Genomic DNA, 18062 nt, shown 5'->3' with positions numbered 1-18062 from the left:
CTTTTATCTATTTTTAGGGAATCAAAGTAAAATTATTAATATCACAAGGTAATTCTAATATAGAGGATTAATACTTAGAACATTGTTTTAGACTTAGAGGTATAAAATTCTTTAAATATTTTTCATTTTGTTTTTGTTCCTTCTAGTTGTCTGAGAAATTGAGAATTACAAGCTAACTTTCTTTATTTAGATGAGTTTTTCATATATTAGGGGATTTTTCTTGAGTTATCATATTTGTATTTTCATTGTCTGCTACTTTAGTTTTAACATAATAGGTAGACATTAAATGTTTGCTCAGTGGAATAATCCTAGTGAAAAATTCCTTTATATCTTTGTCAAATTTATAATACAGAGGTGGGCAAAAGTAAATTTACAGTTGTGAGTAAGTGAAACAATTTCTCCTTATATTATTATTTATTAATTACTATATTATTTTTCCATAGGAACAACTTTAAACCTTCTTTTACCCACCCCTATATATGTATTTAAACCTTAAATTTATGTTTAGAAGTAGCCCCAATAAGTCCTTGTCAAGGTGACTTGCATGTATCAGAAAGGTCCAACCAGAAAAACAGAAGCCCTTCTGTATCTTTAAAATGGAGGGAATTTTTTTACAGAGAATTATATACATAGGAGATGGAAAAGTAGGAAAGCCAAACGAAGCATACTGTGGTCACTAATTTTACAAACAATGGCAAAAATAGCAACAATAATGTAATAAATCGAACATAACACTTATGCAGTGATTTCATGGCTCTAATTTATCAGTAAGGGGAAAAGATACATTGATGGGAGTGTGGAAAAAACCATGACTTCATACGTTCTTTCCCTCCGTCTGAGAGGCATCATGTAGAACATGCTTCTTTCTGTAGCAGTGAAATATGGTAATGTTTATACCATTTCTACCCAGGGAAGCCTGCTTATGACACAGAGATTAAGATTTGGGGGCAGGGGGTGCTGGCCACATAGGAAGTACCCCAAATATAAAAATTCCAGACTCACAGAAGGAAAACATATTTTGGCACCCTAGCCAGGCAAAACAATCTCATCTCTTAGAGAATGTTAAAATCTACAGTCTCAGACACCAGCCATGAGCCAGCCATATCAGCAGTCCCTTCTAACATATCTCCTCATCAGTAAAATAGACCCTGACCTTCCACATTCTAACCTATAGCCATAAATATACATACATTTGTCCCACATGACAAGTGAGGTAATTAATAAGACAGACAGCTTTGACATTTTGTTGCTTTTTGTTTGAAACATGTCATAATGAGAAATGTTATACTTGTTAGGTATATTGTTTACAGAAAGAGCTAAAGATAAAACATCACAGTCTTCAAGAGACCTCTGAGCAAAATGTTATTCTACAGCACACTCTTCAGCAACAGCAGCAGATGTTACACCAAGAGACAGTAAGAAATGGAGAGCTAGAAGACATTCAAACTAAACTTGAAAAACAGGTATATATTATTGGTCAAAATTATCTTACTTATAGGAAATAGAAATTTTTACAATTGATAATAAAGTTTTTGTTAGTTGTAAATTGCTCTTTAACCTCAAAGATTTCATATTATAAGACATACTCTATGTTAACATTATTAAATGGATAAATTTCTATTCCTGTGTAATGTGACCATGTAATACCATGGGCACATTTTGTCATTCCATACAACTTAATTATAATCTAGAGTTCTTTTACAATCCTTTCTTCTTGGACCTGAATATAATACCTATATGAATCATCATACTTTCCAATTTCTTGTTTTTGGATCAGGACATGTGATAATCCCTAAAGAAATGCCAAAGCATGCACTAAAAAAAAAAGATGCCAAAGGATATGACTTATTTCTAAAAATAAGTTAGTCCTGGCTGGATAGCTTGGTTGATTGGAGTGTCATCCCAGAGCACAGAGGTTCCCAGTCAGGGCACATACAGGAGCAGCTTGATGTTCCTGTCTCTCTCTTCCTGCTTCTCTCAAAAAAATAAAAAAATAAGTTTTGCCAAAGAAAGAGTCCTGGGAAAATTTATACTAGAATCTAATCTCTTTTTTCATTCATCACCAAATTCATCTGAATTCTTCAGACAGATAGTTCACATCTTTTGTGCCTTTTCTCTTCAAACATTATAGAAATGTATAAATTAGAAAATGATGCCTCTATGTAATCTCACTACATCTCACCTTTATGTTATTTGTATAACTTTTTTTTTCTTTTTTTTTTTTTCTTTAATTTTTCTGAGGTTGGAAATAGGGAGGCAGTAAGACAGACTCCCGCATGCGCCCGACTGGGATCCACCCGGCATGCCCACCAGGGGGTGATGCTCTGCCCCTCTGGGGCGTCGCTCTGCCGCAATCAGAGCCATTCTAGCGCCTGAGGCAGAGGCCACAGAGCCATCCTCAGCGCCCAGGCCAACTTTGCTCCATTGGAGCCTTGGCTGCGGGAGGGGAAGAGAGAGAAAGAGAGGAAGGAGAGGGGGAGGGGTGGAGAAGCAGATGGGCGCTTCTCCTGTGTGCCCTGGCTGGGAATTGAATCTGGGACTCCTGCATGCCAGGCCGACGCTCTACCACTGAGCCAACCGGCCAGGGCCTATTTGTATAACTTTTTATCTATGGTTTCTGAATTCATTCTCAGCCTCTCCAATGGAACTAAAGAATCTTCTCTCAATACATTCAAACATATCAGGCAGGTATTATATATTTTCTTTTTAGAAACACCACTCCTATAACTCTCCATCCCTTTTGTTATAGACCCATTGCTCAATATGCTTGATATACTTGATGTACAGCTTTATCCTGAAGCAGTTCTTAGCTCATCTGTGTTAGAGTCCCACTTCTTAAATCCCTTATCATTAACTATGGGTTTTGCAGGGTTGATTATCATTCTTGTTCCTTCTGGAGTTGTTTTCATTTCTGTAATAGTCTTATGGTTTTCTTTTGCCCCCTTTCCCCAAGTCTGCCAGTTCATTTGTATTTGGTGATTTTTATTTCTTCATGATATTTATTTTGAGATATTTTTGTATACTCTTCAATTTCTTTGAGGGTCTAAAGAAGTTTATATCTAAAAATTTCTTCAGAATTTGGATTAAATTTTTAGCGACTATTTTTGTAGCTTTTATTTCTGTTCCACTATGCATAGGTTCTGTGCTGTATTTTTTCAGGTTATTACTCATCTTTAGATTCTTTTTTGCTTCTGAGTGTGCTATTTAATTAAGCACAGAGTAAGTAGGTAGGTTTTTCATGGTTCTCTTCCCTTATTTCCTGGGTACTATTTTAATTTTATTCTTAGAACTTGAGGTAGGTGTGGATTTATACTCTGTATTTAGTTCTTCCATGACACATTTTAGAAGAACAAGTAAGATACCAAAGTCATTAGCCAGAGATTAACTTTGAGATCACAGTCATGTGAATGTTCATTGAAAACATGGAGTGGCTGAGATTAATCAGGGAGAGAATATAGAATGAGGGTGAGAAGACTGACTTGGACAGAACTCTGAAGGATGTGGTACATGGAAGCCAAAATGTTTCATGAAGTAAAGAACAATAATTCATGTCATTGGCTACTATAATCAATGTCAAGTTAATTGAGGGTTGGGAAATATTCACTGGAATTAGCAACATGGAATTCATTAATGATATAACAGTTTATGTAGAATGGTCACATGGGAATGGGTTGTGGAATGAATGAGAAGTTAGAATAATACAAGCATAGGAAACTCTTGAGAAGTTGGGCTATGAAGATGAGGAAAGAACAAGTGGTAGTTGGAGGGAGGTTGAGGTATGAAGGACAATTTTTTATGATGGGAAGGTCTTGAACATGTTTAAATGCTGATGTTTTTGCTAAAGAAAGCAAAAGAGCCTGACCAAAAGGTGGTGCAGGAGTAGAGTGTCAGCCTGGGATGCTGAGACTCAGATTCAAAACCCCAAGGTTGCTGCCTTGAGCACAGCCTCAGCTGGCTTGAACGCAGGTTCACCAGCTTGAACGCAGGGTTGCCAGCTTGAGTGTGGGATCTTGGACGTGACCCCATGGTCGCTGGCTTCAGCCCCAAGGTTGCTGGCTTGAGCAAGGGGTCACTGGCTCAGCTTGAGTGCCCCCCCCATCAAGGCACGTATGAGAAAGCAATCAGTGAATAACTTAAGTGTCGCAACACCAAGTTGATGCTTCTCATCTCTTTCCCTTCCTGTCTCTCTGTTCCTGCCAGTCCCTCTGTATCTTTCTCTTGCTAAAAAATGAAAAGAAAAATAGAAACCAAAAGAAAGAAAGATTGAAGTTAGAGCAGAATAGAAAATAGTCAATAGTATGAGGTTCCTGAGGAAGTGGATAGGAATTGAATCTAGAATACCTATGAGGTATTTTGACTTGTATAGCAGGAAGAATACCTCCTTTACTGTAGCAGAACAGAATGAAGAATGTATGAATAAATGCAAGTTATGTTGGGAGCAAATGCAAGTTATAATATTTGAGTGTAGATTGTAATCTAGGAATCTTTCATTGAATGAGCCAATTTGTGAAGAGGGAAAGGAACATGGTTTGACAAGAGAAGAAAAACATTTCAAATGGAGATAATGAAAAGGAGAACATTTACTATTATTTTGTTCAATTCTTAGAAATCTTATTTTAGTGTTACGATGTAGCCATTTCTATAAATATGTATATGAACAAAATATCTTTATTAAAAATCATTTTGTTTTATTTCCAAAACATTACAGTCCTCCTTTAATGTTGTTGATGAGTTCTCTTACTTGAAGTGAAATGACAAATAACAAAAACAATTTTATCATGTACTAACTATATACAAAAATTAGATTCCCATGTACCTCATCAACATTATAATGAAACAACTTTGATTGAAATGACATTATTCAAGGACCTGCTATGATTCCTGGTCTCTACTTTGACTTTTGTTGTATGTCTTGAAACTGAATGATAGGTTAGGCTATAAATTTATATAAACACTTTTCTTATGAAAAATTTTGAGCTGTGACTGAATTTAAAATACTTACTGAAAACTGCTTTACAAGGTATCAAAACTGGAACAAGACCTTCAAAAACAAAAGGAAAATTCAGCTGAAAAGTTGAGAAAAATGGAGGAGAAATGTGACACAGCCACACATGAAGCAGATTTGAAAAGGCAGAAAGTTATTGAGCTTACTGCTACTGCCAGGTAAAATGAATATAATAGTTTTTATTTATCTTCCTCTTTCAACATTAATAGTATCTGAGTTTCAGTATCCGATAATGTTCAATGAATCTTTTGCCTGAGGAATTAATATCTCTACAGTCTGTGTTCCGTAGCGTTCTGTCTGTACCTCCCTCATAACCCTCCTCTAAGTTCCTTAAGACCAAGATAATATCTGGTTTGTTTTAAGGGTCCTCCCACAACAATTAGCATAATTCTTTATATTTCATGGGCACTCAGCAACTGTTGTAGTAAATTAAATTGTGCAAAATATTAAAAGTTGCAGGCAAGGCCCTGGCCGGTTGGCTCAGCGGTAGAGCGTCGGCCTAGCATACGGAGGACTCGGGTTCGATTCCCGGCCAGGGCACACAGGAGAAGCGCCCATTTGCTTCTCCACCCCTCCGCCGCGCTTTCCTCTCTGTCTCTCTCTTCCCCTCCCGCAGCCAAGGCTCCATTGGAGCAAACATGGCCCGGGCGCTGGGGATGGCTCTGTGGCTGGCTCTGTGGCCTCTGCCTCAGGCGCTAGAGTGGCTCTGGTCGCAACATGGCGACGCCCCAGATGGGCAGAGCATCGCCCCCTGGTGGGCAGAGCGTCGCCCCCTGGTGGGGGTACCAGGTGGATCCCGGTCAGGCGCATGCAGGAGTCTGTCTGACTGTCTCTCCCTGTTTCCAGCTTCAGAAAAATGAAAAAAAAAAAAAAAAAAAGTTGCAGGCAAGGATGCTCGTATATACAGGAATAAGGTCAAATTGTTTGTGGGAGGGAGAAAGTTAATAGAATAAAGCAGTAGTTCACCTTAACTGAAGCTTGACTGAACATTGAAATCACCTGAGGAGCTTTAAAAAGTATTGATGCCTAGGTCCCACCTCTAAAGATTCTTTTTTTTTTCCACCTCTAAAGATTCTGATTTGACTGGGCTGGATCTAGGCATCAATTAGTCAAGAAAGGAACCCATGAGCTGAAAGCTATATTCAACTTCCCTGATTTATTGAACATTTTCTGTGTGCCAGGCAGTGTGCTAAAGTAAACACATTAACTCAATCTTCAAAATAGCCCTATCAGGTTTTATTATCCCAATTTTTAGAATAAGGAAGCTGAAATGCAAAGAAGTTAGGATATGAGATGCACAATTTAGATGTGTTCTAAAACCAAGTTTTTTCTGTTATAAAGGTTCTTCTGGTATTATGTGTAAATCTTATTGAATTTGAATGATCCTGTTTTCTTAGCGTTAAGGCTCACATAGTACTTGTTAGATTTCTCAGACCGCCTTCATAGTCATTTGCAAATCTTTTTTACATTTGAAAAAGCCAGAGTCTCAGCTGCTGTGTTGTAAATGGTTTGTATTACTTTTGCATAGGTAATCTTTCCTTTGGCCCCGTTTCCAATCTCAGGCTTGATTGCCCACAATAACCTAAAGACTGTAAAGTGAGATATTTCTGGGAAAACTAGTGTATTTAAAGCCTGTTGTAAAATTTTGAAAATTATGGGAATACTTTTAGTATTGGATTATTTATATAATTATTATAAATTCTTAAATATTTATTATATTATAGTAATGCCTCATTTATATGGCATCAGGAAATAATGTGTAACTGCTCATTAATAAATAGGGGTGGAATTTATTTTTACCAAGTTCTGAAACTTATTTTTGTTTTCGATTTTATTTATTTTTAGAGAGAGGAGACAGAGAAAGAGAGACAATGGGGGAGGAGCAGGAAGCATAAACTCTCATGTGCCTTAACCAGGCATGCCCAAGGTTTCAAACCGGTGATCTCAGTGTTCCCCAGTCAACGTTTGATCCACTATGCCACCACAAGTCAGGCTGAAACTTTAAAATAAAACAAAAATATTTTGATAGAAAATTTTCAAAATGTATATTTTTTGTCATTTTTACCTTCTCTAGGTGTCTCAGGGTTATCATTACATACATCAGTTATTCTACCATGGTAACCTGATGAAACTTTGAGGAGTATAGAACTTGGTTTATTTTTTACTAAATATCAGTGAACAACAATGCTTTTTGAGTTCTTGTATTTTTCTTTTCTAATTTAAGTGAGAGGAGGGGAGATGGAAAGACTCCCACGTGTGCTCTGACTGGGATCTACCTGGCAACCCCAGTCTAGGGCCAGTGCTCTGCTCATCTGGGCCTGGTGCTTGCAACTGAACTATTTTTAGCACCTGAGGTGGAGGCACCATGGGAGCCATCCTCAGTGCCTGAGGCCAGTGCACTGGAATCAGTCAAGCCATGGCTGCCGGAGGAGAAGACAGAGAGAGAGAAAGAAGGGGGAGGGGAGGAGATGCAGTTGGTTGCTTTTTCTGTGTGCCCAAACTGGAAATCAAACCAGAACTTTCACATGCCGGGTGAATGCCCTACCACTGACTCAACTGCCCAGGGCCAAGTTCATATATATATATAATATATTTATTTTTTTTAATTGATTTAAATGTATTATGTTTACATAGATTCAAATGTCCCACTGAATACATCCCCCCCACCCTCGTGTTCCCCTCAACATCCCCCTAACACCCTCTTCCCGGCACCCTCCCCCCTTCCCTCCAGGATTTCTTTTCTGCTCTCTATAACGTTGTGTTACGTATACATAATTTCACCAATCTCTTTCCCTTCTCTGATCCCATCCTATCATCCCTTTTCCCTCTGTCCACTTTCCCTCTGGTCCCTTTGATCCCGCTTTTGAATCGATTCCGTTTCTCAGTTCACATTGTTCATTAGATTCCTCAAATGAATGAGGTCATATGGTATTTTTCTTTCTCTGCCTGGCTTATTTCACTTAACATAATAGTCTCCAGGTCCATCCATGTTTTCTCAAAAGGTAAGATTTCCTTCTTTTTCATGGCCCCATAGTATTCCATTGTGTATATGTACCACAGCTTTTTAATCCACTCATCCACTGACGGACACTTGGGCTGTTTCCAGATCTTGGCTATTGTAAACAATGCTGCAGTAAACATGAGGGTGCATTTCTTGTTTTGAATCAGTAATTTGGTGTTCTTAGGATATATTCCTAGAAGTGGGATAGCTGGGTCAAAAGGCAGTTCCATTTTTAATTTTTTGAGGAATCTCCATACTGTTTTCCACAGTGGCTGCACCAGTCTGCATTCCCACCAGCAGTACAAGAGGGTTCCCTTTTCTCCACATCCTCGCCAGCACTTATTATGTGTTGTTTTGTTGATGAGCTCCATTCTGACTGGTGTGAGGTGATATCTCATTGTGGTTTTACTTAGCATTTCTCCAATGATTAATGATGTAGAACATTTTTTCATCTGCCTATTGGCCATCTGTATGTCCTCTTTGCAGAAGTATCTTCTCATTTCTTTGGCCCATTTTTTGATTGCATTGTTTATCTTCCTGGTGTTGAGTTTTACATGTTCTTTATAACTTTTGGTTATTAACCCCTTATCAGACAGACGTGTTGTTGAATATGTTCTCCCATTGTGTGGTTTGTCTTTTTATTCTGTTCATATTGTATAGCTGTAAAAGCTTTTTAGTTTGATATAGTCCCATTTGTTCATCCTGTCCTTGATTTCACTTGCACGTGGAAATAAATCAGCAAATATATTGCTGCGAGAGATGTCAGAGAGCTTACTGCCTATGTTTTCTGGTAAGATGCTTATGGTTTTATGACTTACATTTAAGTCTTTTATACATTTTGAGTTTCTTTTTGTGAATAGTGTAAGTTGGTGGTCTAGTTTTATTTTCTTACAAGTAGCTGTCCAATTGTCTCAACACCATTTGTTAAAGAGACTGTCTTTACTCCATTGTATGGTCTTATCTCTTTTGTCAAATATTCATTGTCCATGAAAGTATGAGTTTATATCTGGGTTCTCTGTTCTGTTCCATTGATCTGTATGCCTATTCTTATGCCAGTACCAAGCTGTTTGGAGTATAATGGCCTTGTAGTATAACTTGATATCAGGAAGTGTGATACCACCCACTTTATTCTTCTTTTTCAAGATTGCTGAGGCTATTTGTGTTCTCTTTTGGTTCCATATAAATTTTTGGAATATTTGTGCTATATCTTTGAAGTATGTCATTGGTATTTTAATGGGAATTGCATTGAATTTATAAATTGCTTTGGATAATATAGACATTTTAAGGATGTTTATTTTTTTTATCCATGAACATGGTATACACTTCCACTTGTTTGTATCTTCCTTGATTTCTTTTATCAATGTTTTATAATTTTCCGAATACAAGCCTTTAACCTGCTTGGTTAAACTTACTCCTAGGTACTTTATTTTTTTTGTTGCAAAAGTGAAGGGGATAGTTTTCTTAATTTCTCTTTCACACAGTTTATTTCTGGTATATAAAAATGCCTCTGATTTCTGAGTATTAATTTTATATCCTGCCACCTTGCTGAATTCATTTATCAGGTCCAGTAGTTCTTTGACTGAGACTTTAGGGTTTTCTATGTACAGTATCATATCATCAGCAAATAATGATAGTTTTACTCCTTCTTTTCCAATTTGGATGCCTTGTATTTCTTTTTCTTGTCTGATTGCTGTGGCTAGGACTTCCAAACTATTGAATAAGTGGTGAAAGGGGGCACCCCTGCCTTGTTCCTGATTTAAGGAACAATGACTTATTCCTGATTTAAGGAATTATGCTTGCCTCATATAAGGAGCTTTGCAATGGCTGATGAATGTGAATGAAAATACTCTAATTATGTAACTGAGTGAAGTGGTAAGCCACTCTGTTCCTCATACTGTGCTGCTCGAGTGACGTTTGTTCACAGACCAGTGAGAAGGCTCCCGCAGAGCTCACCCTGGAGAGCCTGCCCTGTGCTTCTCTATTCACCGTGTTTCTTCCTCTGTTACCCTGACAGCCACCAAAGCTGATGGATTTGCACTGTATTTCCTTGCTTTTAATTTTTGCCCATTGAGTATGATGTTGGCTGTGGGTTTGTCATAGATGGCCTTTATCATGTTGAGGTATGTTCCCTGTTTTCCCACTTTGCTGAGAGTTTTGATCATGAATGGGTGCTGGATTTTATCAAATGCTTTTCTGCAAACTATTGATTTAATAATGTGATTTTTTTCCTTCCTTTTGTTTATGTGATGAATCACATTGATTGATTTGCGAATATTGTATCAGCCTTGTTTCCCCAGACTAAATCCGAGTTGATCATGATGTATGATTTTTTTCATGTATTGCTGGATCCGATTTGCTAATATTTTGGTTGAGAATTTTAGCATCTAAATTCATCAGGGATATTGGCCTATACTTTTCTTTCTTTGTCTTGTCTTTGCCTGGTTTTGGAATCAGAATTATGCTTGCCTCATATAAGGAGCTTGGAAGTTTTCCCTCCTCTTGAATTTTTTGAAATAGCTTGAGAAGGATAGGAGTTAGTTCTTCTTTGAATACTTGGTAGAATTTGCCTGTGAAGCCATCTGGCCCAGGGCTTTTGTTTGTTGGGAGTTTTGATAACTGTTTCGATTTTCTTTGTTGTAATCGGTCTGTTTAGGTTTTCTGATTCTTCCACATTGATCTCTGAAAGATTGTATGTTTCAAGGAATTTTCCATTTCACCCAGGTTGTCTAATTGTTTGGCATACAGTTTTTCATATTATTTTCTTACAGTCCTTTGTATTTCTGCTGTGTCAGTTGTTACTTCTTCACTCTCATTCCTAATTTTATTTATTTGAGTCCTTTTTTTTTTTCTTGGTGAGTCTGGTTAAATGTTCATCAATCTTGTTTACTTTTTCAAAGAATCAGCGTTTGGTTTCATTGATCCTCTGAATTGTTTCTTTAGCCTCTATGTCATTTATTTCTGCTCTGATCTTTATTATTTCCTTCTTTCTACTTCCTCTGGGCTTTACTTGCTGTTCTTTTTTTAGTTATTTTAGATGCAGGGTTAAGTTGCTTATTTGAGCTTTTTCTAGCCTGTGAAGGTATGCTTGTAATGCTGTGAACTTCTCTCTCAGGACTGCTTTTGCTATGTCCCATAAATTTTGAGATGTATATTCATTTTCATTTGTTTTAAGGAAATTTTTTATTTCTTCCTTGATCTCATTGTTAACCGATTTATTTAATAATATGCTATTTAGCCTCCAAATGTTTCAATATTTTTCAGTTTTTCTATTGTAGTTGATTTCTAGTTTCATGCTGTTGTGATCAGAGAAGATGCTTGATATGATTTCAATCCACTTAAATTTATTGAGACTCGTTTTGTGTCCTAACATGTGATCTATCCTAGAGAATGTACCATGAGCACTTGAAAAGACTGTATATTCTGCTGCTTTAGGGTGAAAGGTTCTGAAGATATCTATTAAATCCAGTTAATCTAGTGTGTCCTTTAAGTCTGCTGTTTCTTTGTTAATTTTTTTCCTTGAAGACTATCCAGTGATGTTATTGGGGTATTGAAATCCCCTATTATTATAGTATTGCTGTTGATCTCGCCCTTTATGTCCATCAAAGTCTGCTTTATATATTTAGGTGCTTTTATATTAGGCACATAGATATTTATAATGGTTATATCTTCCTGTTGGATTGCTCCTTTTATCATTATGTAGTAACCTTTTTTATCCTCAGCTTTTTTTTTTCATTTCCATTTGCATGAAATATTTTTATCCATCTCTTAACTTTCAGTCTATGTGTATCTTTTGTTTTGAGGTGGATCTCTTGAAGACAGCATATATACGGGTCCTATTTCTTATCCATGTAGCTACCCTATGTCTTTTTTTTTAACAGAGACAGAGAGAGAGTCAGAGAGAGGGATAGACAGGGACTGACAGACAGGAACAGAGAGAGAGATGAAAAGCATATATCATTAATTTTTCATTGCAACACCTTAGTTGTTCATTCATTGCTTTCTCATATGTGCCTTGACCGTTGGGCTACAGCAGACCGAGTAACCCCTTGCTCAATTCAGTGACCTTGGGTCCACGCTGGTGAGCTTTTGCTCAAACCTGATCAGCCTGCGCTCAAGCTGGTGACCTTGGGGGCTCTAACCTGAGTCCTCCACATCCCAGTCCAACGCTCTATCCACTGCGCCACCACCCGGTCAGGCTACCCTATGTCTTTTGATTGGAACATTTAATCCATTTACATTTAAGGTTATTATTGATATAGTTGTTTATTGCCATTTTATTCTTTAAATGTACATTCCTCTTTTATTAGATTTTCCCCCCTTTGTTCTGTTTACAACAGGCCTCTTAACATTTCTTGCAGCATTGGTTTGGTTGTAATGAAGTCCTTGAGTGTAATGAATTCCTTTAGTTTTTTGTTTTTTTTTTGTCTGGGAAACTTTTTATTTCTTCTTCAATTTTAAATGATAGCCTTGCTGGATTAAGAAGTCTTGGTTGGCCTGACCTGTGGTGGCGCAGTGAATAAAGTGTCAACCTGGAATGCTGAGGTTGCCTGTTCAAAACCCTGGGCTTGCCTGGTCAAGGCACATATGGGAGTTGATGCTTCCTGCTCCTCCCTCCCCCTTCTTTCTCCCTCTCTCTCTCTCTCTCTCTCATTCTCTCTCCTCTCTAAAAATTAATAAAAGTAAAAAAAAAAATTAAAAAAAAAAGAAATGAATGGATTATAATACATGAAGGAAAAAAAAGAAGTCTTGGTTGTAGGTTCTTGTTCTGCATTACTTTGAATATTTCTTGCCATTCCCTTCTGGCCTCAAGTGTTTCTGTTGAGAAGTCGGATGTCATCTTTATGGGGGCTCCTTTGTAGATGACTGGCTGCTTTTCTCTTGCAGCTTTTAGTATTCTTTCTTTATCTCTTAACTTTGGTATTTTAATTATGATGTGCCTTGGTGTAGGTCTCTTTGGGTTCCTCTTTAATGGGATTCTCTGTGCTTCTTGAACTTGTGTGACTTCTTTCCTGCATCAATATAGGGAAGTTTTTAGCTATGATTTTTTCAATCAGCTTCTCTCTCCCTTGTTCTTTCTCTTCTCCTTCAGGAACCCCTATTATGCATATGTTGTTTCTCTACATGTTGTCACAGAGCTCTCTTAGAGTTTCCTCAGACTTTTTGATCCTCTTTTCTTTTTGCTATTCTGCTTCCGTGCTTTCGATTATCTTGTCCTCTAAATTGCTGATTTGATTTTCTGCTTTGTCCAGTCTGCTGTTAATTCCTTCTAGTGTAGTCTTCATTTCTGATATTGTGTTTGTCATTTCTGTCTGATTCTTTTTTATGATTTCAATGTACTTTTTTTTTTTTTTTTTCATTTTTCCAAAGCTGGAAATGGGGAGGCAGTCAGACAGACTCCCGCATGTGCCCGACCAGGATCCACCTGGCATGCCCACCAGGGGGCGATGCTTTGCCCCTCTGGGGCGTCACTCTGTTGCATCCAGAGCCATTCTAGCATCTGAGGCAGAGGCCACAGAGCCATCCCCAGAGCCCGGGACATCTTTGCTCCAATGGAGCCTCGCTGCGGGAGGGGAAGAGAGAGACAGAGAGGAAGGAGAGGGGGAGGGGTGGAGAAGCAAATGGGCACCTCTCCTGTGTGCCCTGGCCGGGAATCGAACCCAGGACTCCTGCACTCCAGGCCGACGCTCTACCACTGAGCCAACCAGCCAGGGCCTCAATGTACTTTTTGCTCTTTGTTTAGGTGCTTATTTTGTCCATCTGTTGTTGCTCTAAGATCCTTGAGCATTCTAACAATCATTATTCTAAACTCTGCGTACGGTGTCTTGGTTATTTTTATTTCATTTAGTTCTCTTTCTGGGTATTTCTTTTGTTGATTCATTTGAATTTTATTTCTCTGTCTTCCCATTTTGTCTCTGTATAGACTACTCCTTTGGATGTGTTGTTTGTAGCTTGCTGAGTATAGGGTTGGTGTTGTCTGCCTCCAGCTTTCATTTGTGTTGTTTCTAAATCTTTTCAGGATGGCTTCAGCTGTTTTTAATTCATTGTGGGCTGCTTGTCTTCTGCTACTGCTCTTTTTGCTGTTTGTGACAGCATTTTCTATGCCTTAGCTGGGTCATATATAAGAAGCCTTTCCTTAAGATTCCACTCTAACTATGGTTGTTAGGTCCTGAGCTGATGCTCTCTGTATCTGGCTACCGGATGTACCAGTCCTGGTCCTCCCTGGCCAGAACCTGGTGCAGACCAGTAGGGGTCACTGCTTTTGACTGGCCCTTAACAACCTTCTTGGAGCTGCAGGCAATTCAGAATTTGCGGCTGCCTCTGCTGGGCCCTGAATCCATTGTAACTATCAGCTACACTCCTAGGCTGACTTTTATTCACTCTTGGCCAGGTTGTGTGGCCTCTTTATTCCTGACCTGAGGTTTTTCCTCCGGCCTCCCTCTGCCTCTGCCTCCTCAGGCACTCGAGCAGCAGCTGTGGCTCGTGGGCTGCAGTTCAGGTGGGCACAGGTGTGGGGGACTCCTTGCCTTGCTGGGCTTCGCCCCCCATGGATGTGCGGGCTGCTTTTCCAGGCTCCGTCCTCATGGGCGTGAGGGACACCTCTTAGGGCTCTACCCCTCTCCTTTGCAGTGCAGGCTGCCAGGCTCCACCCTTGGCGGGTGCCCGGGCTGCCTCTGCGGGCTCCACCCCTCGCTGTGGCTATTCGGGTTGCCTGGCTCCGCTCCCCACAGGTGAGCAGCACTCCTCGCTGAGCTCCATCTCCACGGACACATGGGATGCCTCACTCCACTGGGGTCCATCCATGCCAACACAGGGGATTCCTTGCCCCGCAGAGTTCCACCCCCATGTACGCAGGAGGCCTCTCCCGGCTCTGCCCCCCACTGCTGCTGCACTGGCTGCCTTGCTGGGGTCCCCCCTGTCCATCGCACGGGCCAAACCCCTTGGCTGCCTCTGCAGCCGGGCCCTCTCGCCCTTTGGAGGGTACTGAGCAGGATAGGAGGGCTGTGTAACCCAGACCTCAGCACTCAACTTCTATGTCCCTGATGCACCCCTTGCTTCTAAGTATCTGTCTGCACTGACTGGAGCAGGAGAGAGCCTCTGGTGGGTGGAATAATTGCTTCCTTTGGTTGGCTTGGTTTTCCCAGGAAAAATGGGCACTTTAGGTTTGGGGAGTGACCCAGTGCTGGGGTCAGGATGGCTGTCCCACACAGTCTCTCCCTGTGCTCTGAAACTACACTCTCCTCTTGCAACTTCAGTCCTCTCGGCACTCCCCACTTCCGGAGCCCCCGGTAAGTGGCTGTAAACGAGGTTTTCTGCACAGTCCCTTTAAGACGGAGCCTGGGTCTGAGAGTTATGTCTCCCTCTCGCAAACAGTAACCCCGCTCTTCTTTCAGGTAAATACTGTCCGTACGCCTCCTTTAGTCTTTGGGGCTCCAGGCTGGGGTTCTGATCCTGGAGCTGAGGACCCACAACTCTCTGGGCAACCCATCCCACCCTGAGAGACCCTCCAGGCTGCCTCTCACTCCTGGGAGCAGGGAAGCCCTTTCTGCATCTCTGCCTTTCCCACCAGCTCAGTGTGGCTTCTTCGGTGATGCTTGGTTATAGATTCTTCTTAGTTTAGTCTAAAGTTGGTTTTTCAAGACAACTGTTCCTAAGTTAAGTTGTAATCCACTTTGGTTCTGGGAGGTGGGGGTTGTAACATCTGCCTACTCTGAAGCCATTTTCTCTCTCTCCTGAGTTCTTATATTTTTTAAAAATAAATTTTCCCCAACTTCTTTGCTGCAAACTGTCATTTCTTGGTACTGTATGACAACCTCTTTCAATTATTCTTTTTAAATTGTTTTATATCCACTCTAATATAAGAAAAGAGTTAATCAAGCTAAAAATCATTTACCCTAGTATTCTAGACATATAATAGGGTTATTAGCACTTGTCTGATCTAATAGTTTTTTTTTTTTTAAGTGAGAGATAGAGAGAGAGAGACAGACAGGAAGGGAGAGAGATGAGAAGCATCAATTTTTTGTCATTGATTGCTTTCTCATATATGCCTTGACCTGTGGGCTACAGCCAAGCCAGTGACCCCTCGCTCAAGCCAGCTACCACACTCAAGCCAGCAACCCCATGCTCATGCCGGTGAGCCTGTGCGTAAGCTGGCAACCTCGGGGTTTCAAACCTGTGTCCTCTGCATCACAGGCCAACACTCTACCCACTGCACCACCACCTAGTCAGGCTGATCTAACAGTTCTTAACTTTGTTGGGCCATGGATACATTTGAGGATATGTGTCATTTTCTATACATAGACATAACATATGCATACATAGTTTTGCAAATTCTTACAGAGGTTTTTTAGTTTTCCTCAAGTTCACTTATGGACATTGAGAAAAACCTCACTAACAATTATAATTTTGTCTAAGTTACATTTAGAAAACAAATGCTCCAACTTGCAAACTCAGTTTATGAAAGGTCACAGACCAAAATAACTACAATAATGAAAATACTGATGCAAAAGAACATCAGCTCTCCCCATGATTATGGATTAACAATTGTTTAATTAGTGAGTATCACTTTGGAATTACCAGCAAATTGACTTAAAACTTCCTCTCACCATTTTAACTAGTCAATAGGTACCAGAACTTCCATAGTGGAATAAGCCCAAGACTGCCTAAAAGTTAGTGAACTTTCACTGCTAATAACTATTTGTATTATCCTAGACCAGCCATTTCCAACTGGTGTGCCACAAGAATTTTTAAAATGTGCAAGCACTGACTTCTTTGCCCTTAGATTGTCAAATAAAAAAATGACAACAGCCAATACAACAATAGCCGTCCAGTGTTAGTGAACCAAAATCACACCTATTTTTTTTGTCAGATTGGCAAAAAATATATTTTTTGGTATGCCGTAGAATTTTAGTAATTAGTTTATGAAAAAGGTTAAAAATTTCTGTCCTTGACAATTCACTTAATCTTCCAGTTTCATCATCTGTAAAGCAAGAATGTTGTACTACTCTAAGAATATCTAGTCCATTTTAAAGCTAAAAAGGTAACATTATTAAGAAATGTCTGGTAAAAATGACTGACTTGCATCTACCATGAGTAGTATGGTCTTTATGATGAATATTTTGATTGTTATCTTTATTTTCTGGATCAAGATAACAATTTACAGATGAATGAGGCACCTCTCCATGGATGTTCTCAATCCATATAGATTTATAAAAGTTCAATCTAACTACAGATAGTTTAGTCAGAGACAAGTCAGTTGGTTTTTAAGTTTCCAAATTATCCTTTATTTTATTTTTTTAATTAGGCAAGTAAAACTTGAGATGGATCAGTACAAAGAAGAGCTGTCTAAAATGGAAAAAGAAATGATGCATCTAAAACGAGATGGAGAAAATAAAGCAATGCATCTCTCTCAGTTGGACATGATCTTAGAACAGACAAGGACAGAACTAGATAAGAAAACAAATGATGGTAAGCAACCGGTTAGCTTCACTGCCAACTTATTTATATTTTAAAAAGTAGACTAAAGTAAGAATTTAGGATGGTGGGGTTGAAAGGGACAGTGAGCACTCAACATGAATTAAATAGAATATTCTTAATTATAATTATTTTAAAATTTCTTAATGATAAATGGCTTATATATAGTTCTAAAGTTATTCTCTTGTCTTAACAGTGAAGGAGTTAGAAAAGTTACAGCACCACACTGAAACTGACTTAACAGAAGCCTTGCAGAAACGGGAAGTACTAGAGACTGAACTACAAAATGCTCATGGAGAATTAAAAAGTACTTTAAGACAACTCCAAGAATTGAGAGATGTGCTGCAGAAGGCTCAGTTATCATTAGAGGAAAAATACACCACTATAAAGGATCTCACAGCTGAACTAAGGTGAGTTAAACACTAAGAAATGATATTACAATTAATATTTCACTTTACTATTCTGAATCCTTGGGTCATACAGTAAAGTTTGTTGTTGAATTCTAGATGTCTAAACTTCTCAACTGGTTCACTGTGGCTCTTCCTGGTCAGCCTACCCAATGCTCCATCTAATTCAGCAATTGCT

The 18062-nt window shown here is 39.1% G+C and overlaps 1 protein-coding gene across 10 annotated transcripts in view; it reads left to right on the top strand.

Moving 5' to 3' along the window:
* Positions 1-18062, top strand: part of CCDC18 (coiled-coil domain containing 18) — a 177243-nt gene that overhangs the window by 71058 nt on the left and 88123 nt on the right. For all 10 annotated transcript variants that reach the window (XM_066376765.1, XM_066376761.1, XM_066376764.1 and 7 more), the window contains 4 exons: positions 1296-1463; positions 5021-5163; positions 17308-17471; positions 17674-17887. In XM_066376765.1, coding sequence (XP_066232862.1) covers positions 1296-1463; positions 5021-5163; positions 17308-17471; positions 17674-17887 — 689 coding nt within the window. The remainder of the gene's footprint in view (positions 1-1295; positions 1464-5020; positions 5164-17307; positions 17472-17673; positions 17888-18062) is intronic.

The sequence above is a fragment of the Saccopteryx leptura genome, chromosome 3, assembly GCF_036850995.1.
Source record: "Saccopteryx leptura isolate mSacLep1 chromosome 3, mSacLep1_pri_phased_curated, whole genome shotgun sequence".
NCBI lineage: Eukaryota > Metazoa > Chordata > Mammalia > Chiroptera > Emballonuridae > Saccopteryx > Saccopteryx leptura.
The sequence above is the reverse complement of the archived record's forward strand: the minus strand, read 5'-3'. Positions and strand labels throughout refer to the sequence as shown.